General features: G+C 36.0%; 1 protein-coding gene across 6 annotated transcripts in view; it reads right to left on the reverse strand.

Annotated features, from left to right (window-relative positions):
- Window positions 1-20,721, reverse strand: part of EXOC2 (exocyst complex component 2) — a 244,959-nt gene that overhangs the window by 56,849 nt on the left and 167,389 nt on the right. For all 6 annotated transcript variants that reach the window (XM_077143499.1, XM_077143501.1, XM_077143502.1 and 3 more), the window contains one exon: window positions 15,323-15,439. In XM_077143499.1, coding sequence (XP_076999614.1) covers window positions 15,323-15,439 — 117 coding nt within the window. The remainder of the gene's footprint in view (window positions 1-15,322; window positions 15,440-20,721) is intronic.

Consider the following 20,721-nt stretch of genomic DNA (forward strand, 5'->3'; position numbering starts at 1 on the left):
AGGAGTCTCGATATACAGCCACATACATATGGTCTGACAATAGTGCCAATGAAATTCCATGAGGAAAGTAAAAAGTTTTCAATAAACAGGAACATGATATTGGTATGGAAAAAATGAACCTTGACTCCCAACTCATTTGATGCAGAAAAAACCTAATGTAATATAGATCATGGACCTACACACAAATGCAAAAACTACAAAGCTTCTGGAAGAAAAAAGGAAAGTATTCGGGACACTGAGGTAGGTAAAGATTTTGACAGGATTCGAAAGGCAGCAATCATTTTCAAAAACTGATAAACTAGGGCGGGTCATGGTAGCTCAGCAGGTAAGAATACTTGCCTGCCAAGCCCGAGGACCCGGGTTCGATTCCCGGTGCCTGCCCATGTAAAAAAAAAACAAAAAACTGATAAACTAGATCTCACCAAATTAAAAGTTTCTACTCAAAGGATAACATTATGGAAACAAAACAGCAAGCCACAGACTGGGAGGAAAAAAATACATATCTGAGAAAAGACTCACATATGGACTCCTACAGACCACTAATAAAAGATAAATTATCCAATTTAAAAATGAGCAAAAGAGCTGAATGGGCACTTTAAAAAGGAAGATATCTGAATGTGAATAAACATGTGAAAAGCTGAATTAAAGTATAATAATAAGTATATTCATCAGGGAAGGCAAATTAAACCAACACTGACATTGGTTAGAATATAAAAAGGACACTACTAGGTTTGGTGAAGATGTGGAGCATACGCTCACTGTTGGCAAGAGTACAAGACAAGACACCCACTTTGGAAGAGTGTCTGGAGTGTCTAATCGAGTTAAACTTAACATGCCCCATGAGTCAGCATTCTACATTAAGATACATATCCAAGGTAAGTGAGTACAAGTGTCCACAAAATTCTACAAGAATATCCACAGTACTTTATTCATAAAAGCCTAACCTGGAAACAATCTGAAGTTCATTACTGGAGAATGATCAAGCAAAATCAGGTTATACAAACTCAGTGATAAAATAAAATGAATAACTGTTAGATAAAACAATTTGGATAAAGCTCAAAAAAAAGTGTTGAGTGAAAAAATTCATACACAAAAAACAATCAATTTCAAGAACAGGCAAAACTAATCTACGCAGTTGTCTTAAGGGATGCAAGGCAAGCCTGCTGACTAGAACCCGGCAGGAGAGGATGCCGGGGATGTCTGAGGTCTTGCTGTGGGCGGTTGATACCGAATGTATACAGTGTAAAACGTCACCAATCCGTATGTTTAAGATTCATGCATTTTACTGTATATAAACTAGATCTCAATAAAAAAAAAAAACACAGGATAAAGAAGGCGAAAATTTCTTAATAAGAAATTCTAGGCAAATGCAAACAAAAAGAGTGTAGGGGGCAGCACAGAAGTGTGACAAGGCAGAATTAAGGTTAAGAGCACTAAATAGGGTACAAAAGGGAATGTACTAATAATAAAAGGTACAATTTATAAGAAGATATAAAAGGCATAAACTTGTATACATCAAAAAACACAGCAGTTATATAGGAAATACAAGAAGAACCTGATAAATATAATTATAAAGATTTGGTAGACATTCTGGAGGACCTCTTTTGTTGCTCAGATGTGGCCTCACTCTCTTTAAGCCCAACTCTGCAGGTGAAATCATTGCCCTCCTCTCTACCTGGGACATGACATCCAGGGGTGAAAATCTCCCTGGCAGCATGGGAGATGACTCCCAGGGGTGAGTCTGGCCCTCACACCATGGGATGAACAATTCCATTCTGACCAAAATGGGGAAAAGAAGTGTAACTAATAAAGTATCAGTGGCTGACAGAGTTCAAAAAGAGTTGAGAGGCTACTCTGGAGGTCAATCTTATGCAAGCTTCAGTTAGACATTGCTACCTATCATAACCTACCAAACCCCAACCAAAACCATTCCAGACAATCCTAAAGAACACCCAGGGCAATATAAAAATCCTACAAAGGCCCCATGCACTAGGGTAACTTTCTAGAAACCTACAACCTCTAGATGGGTCCCTAGACCACATAAGTCCTGAAACCTAGAGGGCCCAGCCTCTCCAGAACATCAGCTAGTTCCATCTCCCTAAGCCATATTACTGACAGACCCTTTCGTCATGATAAAGTTAGAATGGCCATAGCCCAATACCTGTAAAGAGTGGCATAGAAAGATCAAAGGTGATAGTGGAGTTATACAGAGAAGTTAGGATTTAACAAATGAATATGATTGCTGAATCATTAGATTGATATCTCTTTTAATCTCCAGTATCTCAGAGCAGTTAGAAATAAAAACTTAAAATTGTAGAATTGCAACCCATACCAAACTCTGAAATCTGTTCTATAACTAATTGTTGTGCTGTGTTTTGAAATTTGTTGCTTTTTTGTATATATGGTATTTTTCACAAAAAAAAGGAAAAAAAGTCAATTATGACAATAAAAAAATAAGCCTCGGAAAAATCTGAGAGGACTGTATGGTAGCCCATGACAAAATCTGGGATTTGCCCCATAACAACTTGTTGAAGTACTTTGAAAATTATCGCTGTTTTCTTTCATTGCTTTGTATATATGTTATATTATACAACAAAAAAAGTTAAAAAAAAAAAAGAAGGAATCGCACAAAGATGATGTACTCTGTTACAGTCAGGAAGCCCACTGCTGCTGGGCTTTTTCCCTCAGCTGCCTTTTCATTGCTGTTTTACTGGAAATTGTATTAGACTTTAAAAAATTAAGTCCATCAGTTTTATATCAATATAATCAATTAAACATCTTAGAACACCATAATCTTGAACATGGCAATAAATGCAATCCAGGCAGAAACCTATTTCTGCCCAAAAAAGTATTGTTCATATGATGTTAATAGTTTCTTCCAGCTTAGCCCAAATCCAGAGCTTTTATTTCTTACTCAAAAGAGCATTATTTTCCAGAACACCAACTAGTTTCATCTCCCTATCCCATATTATTGACAGCCCTTCCAATAAGAAATGGTTAGAATGGCCATAGCCCAAATACCCCTAGAGAATGGGAGAAAGATCAAAGCTGATGGTGGAGTTAAACAGAGAAGGTTGGGTTTAACAAATGAATATGAATGCTGAATCATTATATTGATATTTCTTTTAGGCTCCAGTACCTTAGAGCAGCTAGAAGTAAAAACCTAAAATTGTATAACTGTAACCTATACCAAAATCTGAAATCTGTTCTAAACTAATTGTTGTGATGCACTTTGAAATTTACTGATTTTTTTGGATACACGTTATTTTTCACGAAAAAGAAAAAAAAAGAGGAGCGGTATAACAGAGAAGACAGGATTTAAGAAATGAGTATGACTGTTGAATCGTTATATTGGTATTTCTTTCGGTCTCTAGTGTCTTGGAGCAGCTGGACGAAAAAATGAAAAATCATGGAACTATAACTCATACCAAACTTTAAAACCTGTTCTATAACTACTTCTTAAAAGATACTTGGAAATTTATTGCTTTTTTGCATATGTGTTCTATTTCACAATTAAAAAAAGGTAAAAAAAAAAAATTGGTAGACAAAATAAGTACGCAGGCAATGGACTAACATTATCAATAATTTGATGTTATGTGTACATGTATTATGGGAGGGAGGGAAGTCAGTGGAAGAGAGGGAGAATGGGTGCATATACGCCCAATATTCCTCAGATGGGGAATATTCATTGTGCTTTCTTATGTACCTTGACAACTGTGGTAGTTAGGTGCAGGTGTCAACTTGGCTAGGTGAAGTGCCTAGTTCTATTGCTGTGGACATGAGCCAATGGAATGTGAACCTCGTCTGTTGCTGATTACACCCACAGTCGGCTAAGAGCGTGCCTGCTGCAATGAATGATGTATGATTTAATTGGCTGGTGCTTAAATGAAAGCTCAATGTAGTACAGCCAAAGCAGCTCAGCATACCTCATCTCAGCACTCACAACACAGCCCAGGCCTTTGGAGATGCAGAAAGGAATCACCTGGAGGAAAGTTGTTGGAACCGAGAGGCCTGGAGAGAAGGCCAGCAGAGATCACCCTGTGCCTTTCCATGTAAGAAAGAACCTCAGCTGACAGTTAGCTGCCTTTCCACTAAAGAACTTACGCTAACTAAATAAATCTCCTTTCATTGAAAGCCAATGTGTCTCTGGTGTGTTGCATTCCGGCATGTAGCAAACGAGAACAATAATTTACAAAAACTATCTTTTCTTTACAAAAACACTTTTTGCTTTTTTGTTTGGGGGAGGGGGGGGCAGTGCATGATCTGGGAATTGAACCCGGGTCTCCTGCACAGAAGGCGAGCATTCTACCACTGATCCACCAGTGCTACCCTTCTTTTTTGCTTTCTGATTTGGCCAAAAAGAAACCACAAGAAATTGTAAAAAGTAAAAAACTTTACAGTACAAACCCAAGAATACCAAAATAAATAACAAAAGAAAGGGTGCAGGGAAAATCTTAGTACTTACTTGAAGATAACGGAAAAAAGACAAATGAAATACACCAAAGAAATCAGAACGAGGGTACGGATAATTACTAAGGTGCAAACTGAAATAAAAAGACTCTCCCACCTACTATCTCTCCCACGGCCACATGCAGGTCCCTACAAAACCATACAGTGGAGACCTGAGGACTCAAAAATGCACATGGCTGTAGGGGACCAGGAGAGGACCCGGATCAGAAGGACAGTCAAACCACCGCTGCCTCTACAGTGTTTTCCTCCAGTGCTCCCCCAATCTGGATTCAAAACCCTGCAGTGAGTGCTGTGGTGCAGACTGACATCCAGGAGAAATGGTCCAGTTCTGGCTTGAGGAGTGGGAAAAGGGTTTCCTAAGGCTCCGAGTGTGGAGAATCCCCCATTTTAACCTTTTTTTTGTCCTACACCAGCACCCAAAACAACTCCAATCACAGCAGTGGCAGGTGCAATGGGGCCAGCCTCACATTCTGAAAATCAGGTATCTCCCAACAAAGCCAGGGATGCTGATAGCTATTGCACACTACGTGACTTAGACTAACTGTTTTGACTTTTTGTTTTCACTTTTCTATAGGCATACCTCATTTTATTGTGCTTTTCTTGCAAGCACTTCGCTGACGTTTTTTTTTAAATTGAAAGTTTGTGGCAACCCTGCATCAAGTGAGTCTATCAGCACATTTTTCCAACAGCATATGTTTACTTTGTGTCCCTCTGTCATATTTTGGTAATTCTCACAATATTCCAAACTTTTTCATTACTATTAGTCTGTTATGGTGATCTGTGATCTCTGATATTTTTATTGTAATTGTTTGGGGGCACCATGAACCACAACCAAATAAGATGGTGAACTTATATAGGTAAATAAGTGTGTTCTGACTGCTCCACTGACTGGATCTTCCCATTTCTCTCCTTTTCCTCAGGACTCCCTATTCACTGAGATAGAGCATTTAACTTAGGCCAGTTAATAACCCTACAATGGCCTCTAGGTGTTCAAATGACAGAAAGAGAGATACAGCTCTCACTTTAAATCAAGGGCTAAAAAACAATTAAGCTTAGTGAGGAAGGCATGTAGAAAGCTGAGACCAAGGCCAAAAGCTAGGCTTCTTGCACCAAATAGGTAGCCAAGTTCTGAATGCAAAGGGAAAGTTCCTGACAGAAATTAACAGTGCTGCTCCAATGAATACATAAACGGTAAGAAAGCGAAACAGGCTTATTGCTGATGCAGAGAAGGTTTTAATAATCTGGATAAGAGATCAAACCAGGAGCAAAATTCCTTTAAACCAGAGTCTTTTAAAAAAGCAATGCCTTAACTCTCTTCAATTCTCTGAGGCTTGAGAGAGGTAAGGGATTTATTACAAAAGAAAAGTTTGAAGCTGGCAGAGTTTGGTTCATGATGTTTAAGGAAAGAAGCCATCTCCATAACATAAAAAATTCAAGGTAAAGCAGCAAACACTGATGTAGAAGCTGCAGTAAGATATCCAGAAGATCTAGCTAAGATCACTGATGAAGGTGATTACATTAAACACCAGATTTTCAGTGTAGATGAAACAGCCTTATGTTGAAAGAACATGCCATCTAGGACTTTCATAACTAAAGAGGAAAAATCAATGCCCAGCTTTTCAAAATTTCAAAGGACAGGCTGGCTCTCTTGTGAGGGGCTAATGTAGCTGGTGACTGTAAGTTAAACCCAATGCTCATTTAACATCCTGAAAATCCTCGGGTCCTTAAGATTTATGCTAAATCTACCCTGCCTATGCTCAATAAATAGAACTGGATTAATAGCCTGGATCACAATACCTCTGTTTACAATATGGCTTATTGAATATTTTAAGCCCACTGAGACCTACTGCTCAGGAAAAAAAAATTCCTTTCAAAATATTACTGCTCACTGACAAAGCACCTGGTCACCCCGGAGCTCTGATGGAGATGTACAATGATATGACTGTTGTTTACACGTCTGCTAATGCAACATACATTCTGCAGCCCATGAATCAAGGAGTAATTTTTTTTTAAATATTTCTATTGACAAATCTTTGCACACATACATTCTATACATGGTGTACAATCAATGACTCACAACATCATCACACAGTGGTGTATTCATCACCATGATCATTTAGAACATTTGCATCACTCCAGAAAAAGAAATAAAGAGAAAAAAGAAAAAAACTCATACATAGTATACCACTTTCCCCTCCTTGCATTGACCACTAGTATTACCGTGTACCCAATTTATTTTACCCCTTACCCCCTCTATTATTTATTTTTTATCCATATTTTTTTACTCATCTGTCCAACCTGGTTAAAAGGAGCATCAGATACAAGGTTTTCATAATCACACAGTCACACTGTAAAGGTTGTATCATAATACAACCATCCTCAAGAATCAAGGCTACTGAAACACACAGCTCAACAGATTCAGGCAGTTGCCTCTAGCCACTCCAACACACCATAAACTAAAAAAGGGGTATCTATATAATGCACAAGAACAAACTCCAGGACAACCTCTTGACTCTTTGAAATCTCTCAGCCACTGAAACTTTGTCTCATTTCTCTCTTTTACCTTTTGGTCAAGAAGGCTTTCTCAGTCCTCAAGGAGTTCAATTTTGACTTTCAAGTCTTACTAGTTAAGAAATACATTTCATAATGCCATAGCTGCCATAGATAGTGATTCTTGGATGGATCTGGGGTAAGCAAACTGAAAACCTTCTGGAAAAGATTCACTATTCTAGATGCCACTAAGAGTACTTATGATTCAGTGGAGGAGGTCAAAATATCAACATTAACAGCACTTAGGAAGAAGTGGATTCCAATCCTCATGGATGACTTTGAGGGGTTCAGGATGTCAGCGGAGGAAGTAATGTAGATGTGGTGGAAACTGCAAGACAACTAGAATTAGCAGTGGAACTTGAACATGTCATTGAATTGCTACAATGTCATGATAAAACTTAAACAGATGAGGAGCTGCTTCTTATGTATGGGTAAGAAAGTGGTTTGTTGAGATGGAATCGATTTCTGGTGAAGATGCTGTGAACACTGTTGAAATGACAAGGGATTTAGACTATTACATAAACTTAGTTGATAAAGCTGCAGCAGGGTTTGAGAGGATTGACTCCAAGTTTGAAAAAAATTCTCTTATGGGTAAAATACCATCAAACAGCATCACATGCTACAGAGAAATCATTTGTGAAAGGAAGAGTCAATCAACTCAACAAATTCTGTCAACTTATTTTAAGAAATTACCACAGCCACCCCAACCTTCAGCAACCACCACCTGATCAGTCAGCAGCCATCAACATCAAGGCAAGACCCTCTACCAGGAAAAAGATAACGATTCACTAAAGGCTCAGATGTCAGCACTTCTAAGCAATAAGTTATTTTTTAATTAAGGTATATATATTGATTTTTAGACATGTCATTACACACTTAACAGACTACAGTAGAGTGTAAACATAACTTTTACATGCACAAGGAAAACAAAAAAATCATGTGACTTGCTTTATCGCAATATTTGCTTTATTGCAGTGGTCTGGAACTGAACCTGCAATATCCCCAAGGTATGTCTATACTGTTTTGGGCTGATGTTGATGTTGATGGATTTTGTAAGAAACATATGAAAAATCATTATCGCTTTAATTTTAATCACATAAGTAAGGAGTATTTAACAAGGCACTAAAAATTACCATATTTTCAAGTGGGGCAATGTTCTCTGATGATTTACACACTTCAGTGTTTTGCAGTGGCTCCGGGTCTTCAGCAGGACCACTGATTATCACGAGAGAGGTGGAAGATTAGGCTATGCCTGCACAGACCCATGACACACAGTAAAAGTTACTAAATTTATTTGTTTGCCGATATCTTACACATGAAATGTTTCTCACACGTGTGTGTACATTTAATCTTTTACAGTCTACAAGAAACAAAGTCCCACCACCAGACTCTTACTTATCTTTGCTTTTCAAAAGTACAAACTATGCTTGGCAGTTAGCAAAGCATGCAAAGAATGCAAAACAAAAGCAACACAGAGAAGGTAAAGAGATAACCTATTTGAGCATAAAATCTCCAAAACTAAAACACAGTTCTAATACTTTACTTAATAATTATTCAAATTTCAGATACATGGGAATTTATATATCCTCTTACTAAAGATGATAATTTCTAGCTTTTGAGGAATCATTGCTAAAGTTAAAATGTTAATAAGAAGCAATTAAAAAGAAAGTATATTATACTTAAGATTCCTAGAATAACATTCAGTAAGCAGTAAATGTCAATAGCAAGAAAGGATAATTTACACATTTATAAATCTCTGCAGCAGAACTGTTAGAGCAGGCTCTTCGGAGTGAAGAAAGGATGAAATTCATCCACCAGTAAATCACTACCTGTTAGTAAGGAATGATTAAGTTAAGTGAAAAAAAAAATCCTGTTATTAAGAAAACCAAAGTCTAATGGGAAAGGAAGAAAATAAAATGTCTTTAAAGTGAAATCCTTAAGGACTAAATTTGATGAGAAAGCAGGGATTCTCATGTATTAGAAGAACTAGAGAGTACCTTTGAAAGTACTTCAAACAGTTGGCAATAAATTACAAAAGTAAAAAATATATCAGGAGGCAAAATTTTAGATGTAGGTGAAAATACTACCTGTGATAATCTACCATTTCATCTGCAATAGGTGTACTAAAAACTGTTTTATATCATGTGGCTGACCTGTATTGCAGTAAATAACCACAATGGATAGGTCCTAGAGAACAGACGTCTCCTAAGTAGACATCATGTCTTTAATTTTGACATAGTTGTCTTCAGCATAATCATAACAGTTAAAAAAGTAAAATCAATGGTTTTGATACATTTTAAAGTTCAATAAATTTTTTAATTACTGTGTTAAAAACTTCTTGGTAAAAATGCTTTTTAAAAATGTATGTTTCTGGGTGGACCACAGTGGCCAATGGCAGAGTTCTTGCCTGCCATGTCCAAGACCCGGGTTCGATTCCCGGTGCCAGCCCAGCTTTAAAAAAGAAAAAAGTATGTTGCTGAGGAAGAAAAGTAGGAAAACTATTATTTTTATTTCAAAGATAAAATTGCATTTAATCCAACCATTTCAATAGAAATAATCTTATCAAACTACAATCGGGCCATCTATCCAAGTGAATTTAGATATCTAGGTTCATTCGAAGTAATATATTTCCTGCATTTATTAGTGATGGCTACTGTTCCTCATTTTTTTCACTTCCCACTGTGAATCCAACCTGGGTATCTTACTCATTTTTTTTTTTATCATACCCAAAACAGGAGTAGTATCTTCTTTCCTGTGAATTTTTTAATAATCAAGTTAACCACCTCACATCTAACAATTAAGCTTTTCTTGCTTGCTCCTATCTTCCCCCTAGTAGGTATCTCATATTTGAATACAGAGTATATGTGACTTTGGCCACCCACACAGAATGATCTGAGTGGCAAAGAAAGAACTTCACTGCCTGGGTCTCCTCCCTCGATGTTTGAGATTACACCATTCCAGACAAAGTAAATAATCTTCCTTTACTTAATAACAAAAACAATCCCAATGGATATTAATCAACAAGATTAGATGCAGCTGAAGAAACAGCGAATGAGAAAAGAAGGCAGAAGAAATTATTCCCAATCAGCACTATTAAAAGATGAGAAAAAAAAAAATAGAGACATGGAGAATAGAGTAGGAAGGTTTACCACTATCCAATAGGCGATCTTGAAGGAGAAAAGAACGAATAGGGAAGAATATGTATTTGAAGAGATAATTGCTGAGGATTTTCCAGAATTACTGAAAGGCATTAATCAGAGTCAGAGAGAAAAATGATGAAAAAAAATTGTACCCAGAGACATTTCACAGTTAAACTATAGAATATTAAAGACAAAGAGAAGATTCAAACAGTAGCCAGAAAAACAATGACAAAATGACTTTATATACACCTCTCTCAGTAACTGACTGACCAGACAAGGGCGCACAAACACATACAGAAGATTAAACAATACAATTCACAAACTTAACCTAGTAGCATAGATGGAAGGTTGTATTCAAAACTTAGGGACATGATCTTTTCAAACAATGCAGAATATTTAAGAAAACTATGTATCACCTTAAACATGATGTTCTCTGACGTCAGAACAATTAAGTTAGAAATCTTCCAAAGAGAAATTAAAAATTTTTGTACTTCAAAGGACTTTGTCACAAAAGTGAAAAGACGATATACTCAATGAGAGAAAATATTTGGAAACCATATATCTGATAACAGTTTAATATCCAGAATATATAAATAAATCCTACAACTCAACAATAAAAAAGACAAACAACCCATTTTAAAAACAGGCAAACAGACATGTCTTGGACATTTCTCCAAAGAAGATACATAAACAGCTAAAAAGCACATGAAAAGATGATAAGGAAATGCAAATCAAAACTACAATGAGATAGCATTTTATATTCACTAGAATGGCAATATTAAAAAAACAGAAAATTCTAAGTGTTGGAGAGGAGGCGGCAATATCGGAACACTTATTCACTGCTGCTGGGAATGTAAAATGGTACAACCACTGTGGAAGCCACTTGGGCAGTTTCTCAGGAAGAAAGTGTAGACTTACCATATGACATGGTAATTCCGCTATTAGGTATATACCCAGAAGAACTGAAAGCAGGGACTCGAACAGACATTTGCACACTGATGTTCACAGTGGTATTATTCATAATTGCCAAAAGATAGAAGCAATCCAAGTGTTCAACAACAGATAAATGGATAAATAAAATGGGATACATATACATACAAGAGAACATCATTCAGCCATAAAAAGGAATGAAGTCCTGGTGCATGCGACTACACGGATGAAATTTGAGAGCATTATGCTGAGTGAAAGAAGACAAACAAAGAGATAAATTTTGTGTGATCTCACTTATATGGACTAATTATAATAAGCAAAGTCACAGAGTTAGAATCTAGCATATAGGGTGCCACTCTTACTGGCTATTGTCCAGGAATACTGGGGAGTAGGGATGGAGTTCCTTGTTAGCAAGGTTCCTCTGCCCTCTGGTACTGTAAGTCCAATGACCTGTGAGCTGCTACAACTAAGAATGGTTTTCAGAAATCATCACCCAGGCTAGATGAGATTATGAAATGGGCCGTTTCTGGAAGACAGCAAAGGCTCATAAGTGCAGATACATGATCTGCAGACAGCAGGTAAGGGGAAGTGAGAGCAGCTTCCTGAACTCTGGACTCACTCTGTTGGGCCCTTCTAGCCAATCCAGAGGAAGTGGATATTTTCTTTGGTGAATCCCTGCTGGGATGCTGTTCTCTCACTTAAAACTTTTGTTTGCTCAAGTGCATGTTCCCTGTGTCCCCAGTGACAGATCACCCTTAAGTGGAGCACCTGCCCATGAACAACACAGATGCACATCCTGATGGGAAACTCCGCCCAGACAGCGTTGGGCTGCTCACAACATTCTTATCCTTTCCCTAATGCTTTGGTTTTCATAAAAACCCACTTCATAAGGAAAAGATTCCTTTAATATCAGTTACTAATATTTTCCCATTTATTTAAGCTATTAAAATTCATGCAGATATTTTATAAGCCATCAGGATTGGTGACTGGTATTACTGAATGTTTAATAATAAACCAAACAGAAGAAATCAGAGGGTTAAATGATGACTGCAATTCCTGTAATGACTTAATTAAATGTTTATTGAGTATATAAACTGTGACGTTATTTCTAGCCAACCATAAGGCTACTTTCCCAGCATGTCAGAGTGGGAGTACTTAATAGGAGACAAGGCTAAATGAGCAGAAGGTCTCAGTTGAAATAGGGAGGGGAGTAAGGTTCATGTAACACACTCAATAATTTATCCATTCATTAAAAAAAAAAAAAAAAAAAAGAATATAGGGTGCCAGAGGATAGAATGGCGTCAGAGAACAGAGAGCTGATGTTTAATTTGAACAGAGTTTCTGTTTAGATTAATTGCAAAGGTTTGGAAATGGATGATGGTGATGGTAGTACATTATTTTGAATGTTAGTTAGCAGCACTCAATTATATAGGTGAATATGGTTAAAAGGGAAATTTTTAGGTTGCATATGTACTGGAATAAAATTAAAAGATAAGGGCCACGGTGGCTCAGGAGGTAAGAATGCCTGCCTGCCATGCCCGAGGACCCAGGTTCGATTCCCATGTAAAAATAAATAAATTAACAAAGTAAAATAAAAGATAAAACACACTATAACATACTGAGCCCTACTGTAGACCATGGGCTATAGTTAATAATACAAGTATAAGAATGTTCTTTCATGAAATATAACAAATGTGTGACACATCTGTATTAGTAAACAAGATGTTAATAATAGGGTGGTATATGGGAAAAAATACACCTAATATAAGCTATGGACGATAGTTAAGAGTACTCTTTTTAAAATGTTTTTATTGTATAATATAACATATATACAAAGCAAAGAAATAAAAAAGCAATAGTTTTCAAAGCACTATTCAACAAATATTTATAGGACAGATTCCAGAGTTTGTCATGTGCTATCATAAGATCCTCTCAGATTTTTCCTTCTAGCTGCTCCAGAATATAGGAGGCTACAAGGCTTAAATAATTTTTTATCATCACAATCGACTTTTTTTCTTTCCTATTTTCATGAAAAATAGCATATATATATAAAAAAGCAGTAAATTTCAAAGCACAGTACCACAATTAGTTGTAGAACATATTTGAGTTTGACACAGGTTACAATTTCACAATTTTAGATTTTTACTTCTAACTGCTCTAAGATACTGGAGACTAAAAGAGATACCAATTTAATGATTCAGCATTCATATTCATTTGTTAAATCCTATCTTCACTTCATTTGTTAACTCCACCAGCACCTTTGATTTTTCCATCCCTCTCTTTAGGGGCATTTGGGCCATAGCTATTCTAAATTTTTCATATTGGAAGGGACTTTCAATATAGAATAGGGAGACGGAACTATCTGATGTTCTGGAGAAGTTGGGCCCTCTACGTTTCAGAATTTATCTGGACCAGGGACCCATCTGGAGGCTGTAGGTTTCTGCAAAGCTACGCTAGTGCCTGGAACCCTTGTGGAATCTTATATAGTGCCCTAGGTTTTCTTTAGGATTGGATGGAATGGTCCTGGTTGGGGGTTGGCAGGTTATGATAGGTAGCAAGGTCTAACTGAAGCTTGTGTAAGAGTAACCTCCAGGGCACCTTCTCAACTTTATTTGAACTCTCTCTGCCACTGATACTTCATTAGGTACACTTCTTTTCCCCCTTTGGTCAGGATAATAGTACTATTTTTAATAATCTTTCATCAATTGTAATAAAGTAACTACTGTTAAAGAAAATGATAATCCAATTTAAAAAAAAACTATCCTGGATTTTAACAAATGTCCCACATCAATGTAAGGTGTTGGTGATGGGGTGGTATATGGGAATTCTGTATTTTCTTTATCATTGTTCTATAAACCCACAACTTTTCTAATAAAAATTTTTTTAAATCCCCAAAATATTTTTTTATCTGCCTCTAAATGCTATAACTTGAGAACAGATAGTTCTTATCTATTAAGAAAACCAAACTTACTGTTTTGTTAGACACAATTCCCAACCATTTCCTCTATTTTTAAAGTAATAAATTTTCTTCAACTATATTTGTATCATTACTATTATAGTATAAAAACATAGTAACCACTTTCTACAAATACTAACTTTCTATTGCAAGAGACCCCTGCAATTCTCAATATAAAAATTTCTGGAAGTAAACTAGACATTATGGCCCTCAAGCCTTAAGTCAGAACATTTCTCATCAGGATGATTAATCTTTACGAAAAGGCAGGAAAATAACACAGAGCCGCCCACCTTGACATTTCTACTCTTTGAAAAAAAAACCCTCCCAATCTAGTTCATGAACTAGAACCACCATTTGTAAAAACTATGCAATCCATCAAGAGTGCACTTTGATTATAAGATTAACAAGATCATTATCTTTCTTATTCTTTGCATTAAGAAAACTGTACTGACATTAAAAAGTGGTTCTAGCATAATTTTACTCAGAAATCTGATAAACTTTTGTCCAGGAACCACTCAACAAGGTTACTTAATTTTTCCCTCTTCTGCTTACTTGAAAAAAATAAAAGCAATAAAGCATAACGGTTGTTGAAAAACACACTCCACCAGAACCTATCCAAGCCAAAGGAAAAAAAGAAAGAGAAAAACACACTCCATTAATTTATACAGGATTTGCTTTTGCCCAACCTTGTTACTTTTGTGGATTGGAGAGTGGGGAGCCTGTATTTCTTCAGGTATGATATTAAATATCTTGCAGATGCTGTAAGCTGTGTTTGTGTGCCTGTGTGCACATGCTTAGGAGCAACACTGTGGTCACATGGAAAGGGGAAAATGAAAGAGGGTGTGAGTACACAGATAAAAGAGAGGCACAGGGAGTTTGCCTGCTGTTGGTTGTATCTAAAAGCTTTAATCTAAATACTTGAACCATTTGTGGTGGTTTGTAAAGATGTGGGTTTGATGCCTTTCCCTCCTTATTTTCTTCTCTCCTTTTGAACAGATAAGGGTGAGGACTGGGGACTAAGGAAATTCTAACCTTGAGAAAATTTTGCTCTAGAGAAAAGGGAGTATTAAATTAATGATTCTAGGTGAGTTATGAAAAGGAAGTGAATTATTCAGAGGTAATGAGGGTGGGGAAATATGTGACAGATATGACGGGGGAAAGCATAAGGAACAAGTAGAGAAAGTAAAAGAAAGAGGGTACAGAGACAACAGTTTGGAAACTAAGCTGATAAAACAATCAATCTGTCCAATTAGCATTAATTCATTACTTCATTTACCTGTGTTATTTTTTCAATTCCCTGGAAGCTATGCTTTTCAAACTGTTCCGCTATATTTAGGAAGGTGTGGCGCTCTAGATAGCAGCAATTACTCAGGACTATCAAAAGTCGTTGTTCCTGAAAGGAAAATAGATTTGAGAAAATTACATTTAAGATAACAAATTGAGAATATAACAGATAACACCTATCACTTACAAAGTTTAATTATTATCTCTTGCTATTTACTATTAATATTTAATGTTTTGATTAATTAGCTGTTCCCAATATTAATGTAGAAACAATACAAATGTACAATCTTACTAATTGCTCAATTATTACATATTTACACTAAAGAGTCAATGTTCCTTTTGAAATTTAACAGCTACCTGATAAACTAGATTGATACAACAGCTAATGAGAAAAGTAGAATCAGTGATTCTTATCAAATGGGATCTACTTTATTAGTTATTCTATGTAATACTTTCTACATATATGGATTTAAAAAAATAACACAGAAATGTAGAGACTATTAGGACAGTTTGCAACTTTTTCATAACTTGGAAAAGAATTATAATGCCATATATGTATACAATAGGCTCCTTAAAAGACTTATGCTTTTAAAGATTTTTTTTAATATATGCAAGAGAAAGAAGAATAGGCTCCCTTTTATGAGGAATAAAAAGTGAGAGAAGTCAGGCATTCTAACAACAATAAAGTATTCAGTGCTGAAAAAGGGCTAGAAGCCAGTTTTCTCCCACATTCTTTAAGCAAAATACATGCTTAGATACGTGCTTAAAATAATGCTTTACCAAAATTACCAGACCCAAATGTTTATGAATAAAATATCCTTTCACAGTTCAGAAGAAAAATTTTGGTAACCAAAATTCTAAGAATGGAGTTTGTGACTACTATTGTGATTCAGAGAGGATTTTTTTCACATACTCTAAAGGATGAAGCATTCTCTGAAGTAATTATGACTAATTTACTTCCTTCAGTGAAGATCCCTTGACTACAGCAAAAATCACATTCCAGGAAAAGTTCTTACTGATATTTTGTTTACTGTTTCTTTCAATAATTAGGATAAATAAAATAAAATAAATGTAATGTAATAAATGTGGAAGTCAAGTCCTGCTCTTTCAGGTACATAGATCAAACATGAACAACTATAGTTTTTTAATTCAATTGCCAAGTGTATCTTAGACTTCCCAATCATTCCAATTAACTTGGTCAAATTTAAAGTAGCTTTCTCTATTTCTGTTTTGATTACTGTAGCTTTCTAATAAGCTTTACAATCCAGAAGTGTGAATTCTCCAACTTTCTTCTTTTTCAAGATAGCTTTGGCTACTTGGGGCTTCTTACCCTTCTATATAAATTTGATGATTAGCTTTTCCATTTCTTCAAAGAAGGCTGCTGGACTTTTGATTAGAATTGGGTTGAATCTGTAAATCGATTTGGGTAGAACTGACACCTTAACAATATTTAGTCTTCCAGTCCACGAAAGCAGAATGTTCTTCCAGTGATCTAGGATGTCTTAGATTTCTTTTAGCAATGTTTTATAGTGTTCCAAGTATAAGTTCTTTATTTACATCCTTAGTTAGATCTATTCCTAGATACTTGATTCTTTTAGTTGTTCTTGTAAATGGAATTTTTCTCTTGATTTCCTCTTCTAATTGTTTATTAGTACTATACAGACACATTAACTTTTGCATATTTATTTTGTACCCCACCATTTTGCTGAATTTGTTTATTAGCTCCAGTAGCTTCATTGTAGAATTTTCAAGATTCTCTCTGAAGAGTACAATGTCATCTGCAAATATGGGAATTCTGTATTTCTTCCTTTCCAATCTGGATACCTTTTATTTCTTTTTCTTGCCTAATTGCTCTGGACAGAAATTCCCATACAGTGATAAGTAACACTGATGACAACGGGCATCCTTGTCTTGCTCCTGATCTTAGAGGGAAAGTGTGCAAGTCTTTCACCATTGAGAATGATGTCACCTATGGGTTTTTCATATATGCCCTTTAATATGTTAAGGATTTTTTATTCTATTCATAATTTTCTAAGGGTTTTTACTAAAAAAGGGGGGGCTATATTTTGTCCAATGCATTTTCTTTCTCAGTTGAGATGAACATGTGTTTTCTTCCCTTCATTCTACTGACGTGGTATATTACATCAACTGATTTGCTTATGTCGAACCACCCTTGCATACCTGAGATAAATCTGACTTGATTAGGGTGTGTAATTCTTTTAGCATACTGATGGATTTTGTTTCATAGCATTTTTTTTTTGAGGATTTTTGCATTTATGCTCATAAAGGGTATTGGTCTGTATTTTTCTTTTCTTGTGGTAGCGTTATCTGGCTTTGTTATGAGGTTGATGTTGGTCTCATAGAATGAGTTAGGTAGTGTGCCCTCCTCTTCAATTTTTTTTCTGGGGGCGAGGGGGAAGAGTTTGACCAGGGTTGCTGATAACTGTTCTTGAAATATTTGGTGATGTTTATCAACAAAGGCTTCTGGTCCTGGGCTGTTTTTGGGTGGAGGTTTTTTATTAATGATTCAATCTCCTTACTTGTTATTAGTCTGCTGCAATCTTCTATTTTGTTAGCAGTCAGTGTAGGTAGTTTGTGTGTTTCTAGGAATTCATCCAATTCTCCTAGGTTAATTTGCTGGCATACAGTTATTCAAAGTATCCTGTTATAATCTTTTTTGTTCCTATAGTGTTGGTACAATGATCCCCACCCCCTTTGTTTCTGTTTTCAGTTATTCATGTCCTCTCTTTTTGGGGTATGGTGGGGTTCCAGAATATGCATATTCATGTCTTCTGTTAAGTTTGGGAAGTTATTTTCCATTGTTTCTTTGAATATTCCTTCTGTACCTTTCTCTGTTCTTTTCTTCCCAGAATCAAGTAATTCATATTTTGGTACACTTGATGGTACCCCACAGGTTTCTTAGGCACTGTTGACTTTTTTCATTCTTTTTTTCCCTCTCCTTTCAGCCTGAATCATTTCAACTGTCCTGTCTCTTAGTTCATTTATTCTTTCTTCTGCCAGCTTTGATTTGTTTTTGAAATCCTATAAGGAGCTTCTCATTTCAAGTATTATGGCCTTCAATACCAGAATCTGTTTGGTTCCTTTTTAAAAATTTCTAGCCTTTTATTGAGATTCTTATATTGTTTGAGATTCTCATACTGTACTGTCGTTGATTTTCTGATATACTTTAGTTCTTCCTCTGTTTTCTTTTTCTTAAAAAAAAAGTAATCCTTAACATGCTCAAAAAAGATTAAGGAAATTTTTTTCTATTTTTTTTAGAGAGGTTGTACATTCCATTACCTTTATTTAATAAAATTTTATTGAGATATATTCACATACCCTAAAGTTATTCAAAGTATATTATCAATGGTTCACAATATCATCATATACTTGCACATTCATCACTACAATCAATCTTTGAAGATTTTAGTTACTCCAAAAAAAAAACCCATAAACCATATAAGAATAAAAATAAAAAATGAAAAAGAACACCCAAAACATCCCATATCTCTTTCATTCCCTATTACTTTTTGTTCTTATGTTTTATCCTTTTGTTTTTATTCATCTATTCATACACTGGTTAAATACAGCATGAGCCACAAAGTATTCACAATCACATGGCCACACAGTAAAACTATATAGTTAAACAATCGTCTTTAAGAATCAAGGCTACAGGAATACAGTTCAACACTTTCAGGTATTTCCTTCTAGCTATTCTAATCCACTAAAAACTAAAAAAGGCTATCTATATAATGCATTAACTGTTAACCGACAAAGGCCATTATTTTGTCCGACATGCTCAATAACCAATTCCTGAAACACTGGGGTTTCAAAGAGAGAGTTTATGACAAGGTGCACAGTAGGAGAGCAGATGGCCTAATGGCCAAAATCTGTCTCCCCAAACTACAGTAATTCTGATAGTTATAGTAGAGAAAAAATGTACACAGGTTAGGATAATGAGCACAATGGCCCCAATGATATAATTAGAGGTGATCTAATTATTGAGCATGTGCAGATTGATTACATGCTTAGTCACTGTCAGGTCTCAGAAAATTAACTTCACATATAAAAAGGAATTTTTTAGCCAGGGGGCCCCTCAGCTTCTTCTGCAGAACCAAGATTCTCAGGCATGCTGGCGCCGCACCCATCAGAAGGCACCACACCCATCATAAGACGTTAAACAACCATGCAGACAAGACCTGCCCCTGTTTGATAACTCTCCCCTTCTGGTGCGGTTTTTCCTTTAAAACTGCAAGCTCTCAGAAAGAGAGCTGGAGCCATTTTCTCTTTCTTTTCGCTGGCTCCCCAGGCGGGAGCCATTTTTAGTTTCCCACTGCTTTCTCCCTTTTGCTCTCCCACTTGCTTTTTACCCTCAATAAATCTCTTAAGCTTTGACTTGCTGTCCCATGTGGATTCCTTAATGACTCCATGACTAACAATCAAAGAATGTGTGCAAGAATGACAAAGAGGTATACATGACTTATAGGTTAAAGTCTAAGCTACTGTACATGTCAGGTGGACATATTTTGGTTAGATCCAGTCTTGGTTATCAAGATTACTTTGGACTTGGGGTGGGTTAGTTCTGGGCTGATCCAAGACCCTTCATTAATAAACATTAGGGGCTGTTTTTAGTGATTACAAGACTCTAAAGTTGAAAAACTGTATGACTAGGTGCAAACAAAGGTTAGTCACCAAGTTTTTACATTCACAGGCGCAGAAAATAGGAAGATAAGATGAATACAATCATTACCAGAGATCAAGGCAGATGGACTACAATTTAGAGATTTCAGGAATTTCCCTCTTTTACGCCAATATACCAGAAAGCAAAAAGGAATATCTATATAATGATTCAATAATCAAAATTACCCCTTAAATCCTGATTTCTCAGTTACAATATCATCCCCGTTTGTCTATTTGCCTTAGTTCTACCTAGATCAGTTTCATTCATATCTCTAATTGAAGTTTAATGTCATTTTCAGCTTTTTAAACAGTTGCTGTATGGGGCAATGCTGAGTTTCAAAGCTGCAGAACTCTAGTTCTGAGTCTAAGGTGTTACGCAGATAACCAAAGCTCCAGGGACCTACCAGCTTATACACAAACAGCTCAGCATCTCAGAATTTAGAATTTAACCTTTACAACTCAGGAATAGATGCAACTGCTGTAAGAGCTTACAATCTAGGAATCTTAACAATAGGCCTTCCCCTGGCCCCAGTTCAATTCTTAGAGTTACAAACTATAACTATAGTTGGTACATATCAGCGTGGTGCTATAATGTTTGTCTTTTCATTCCTGGCTTATTTCACTCAACATACTGTCCTCAAGGTCCATTCACCTAGTTGCATGTTTTATAAGTTCATTCTTTCTTGCAGCCACTCAATACTTCTTTGTATG

Source organism: Tamandua tetradactyla, chromosome 25, assembly GCF_023851605.1.
Source record: "Tamandua tetradactyla isolate mTamTet1 chromosome 25, mTamTet1.pri, whole genome shotgun sequence".
NCBI classification, from domain to species: domain Eukaryota; kingdom Metazoa; phylum Chordata; class Mammalia; order Pilosa; family Myrmecophagidae; genus Tamandua; species Tamandua tetradactyla.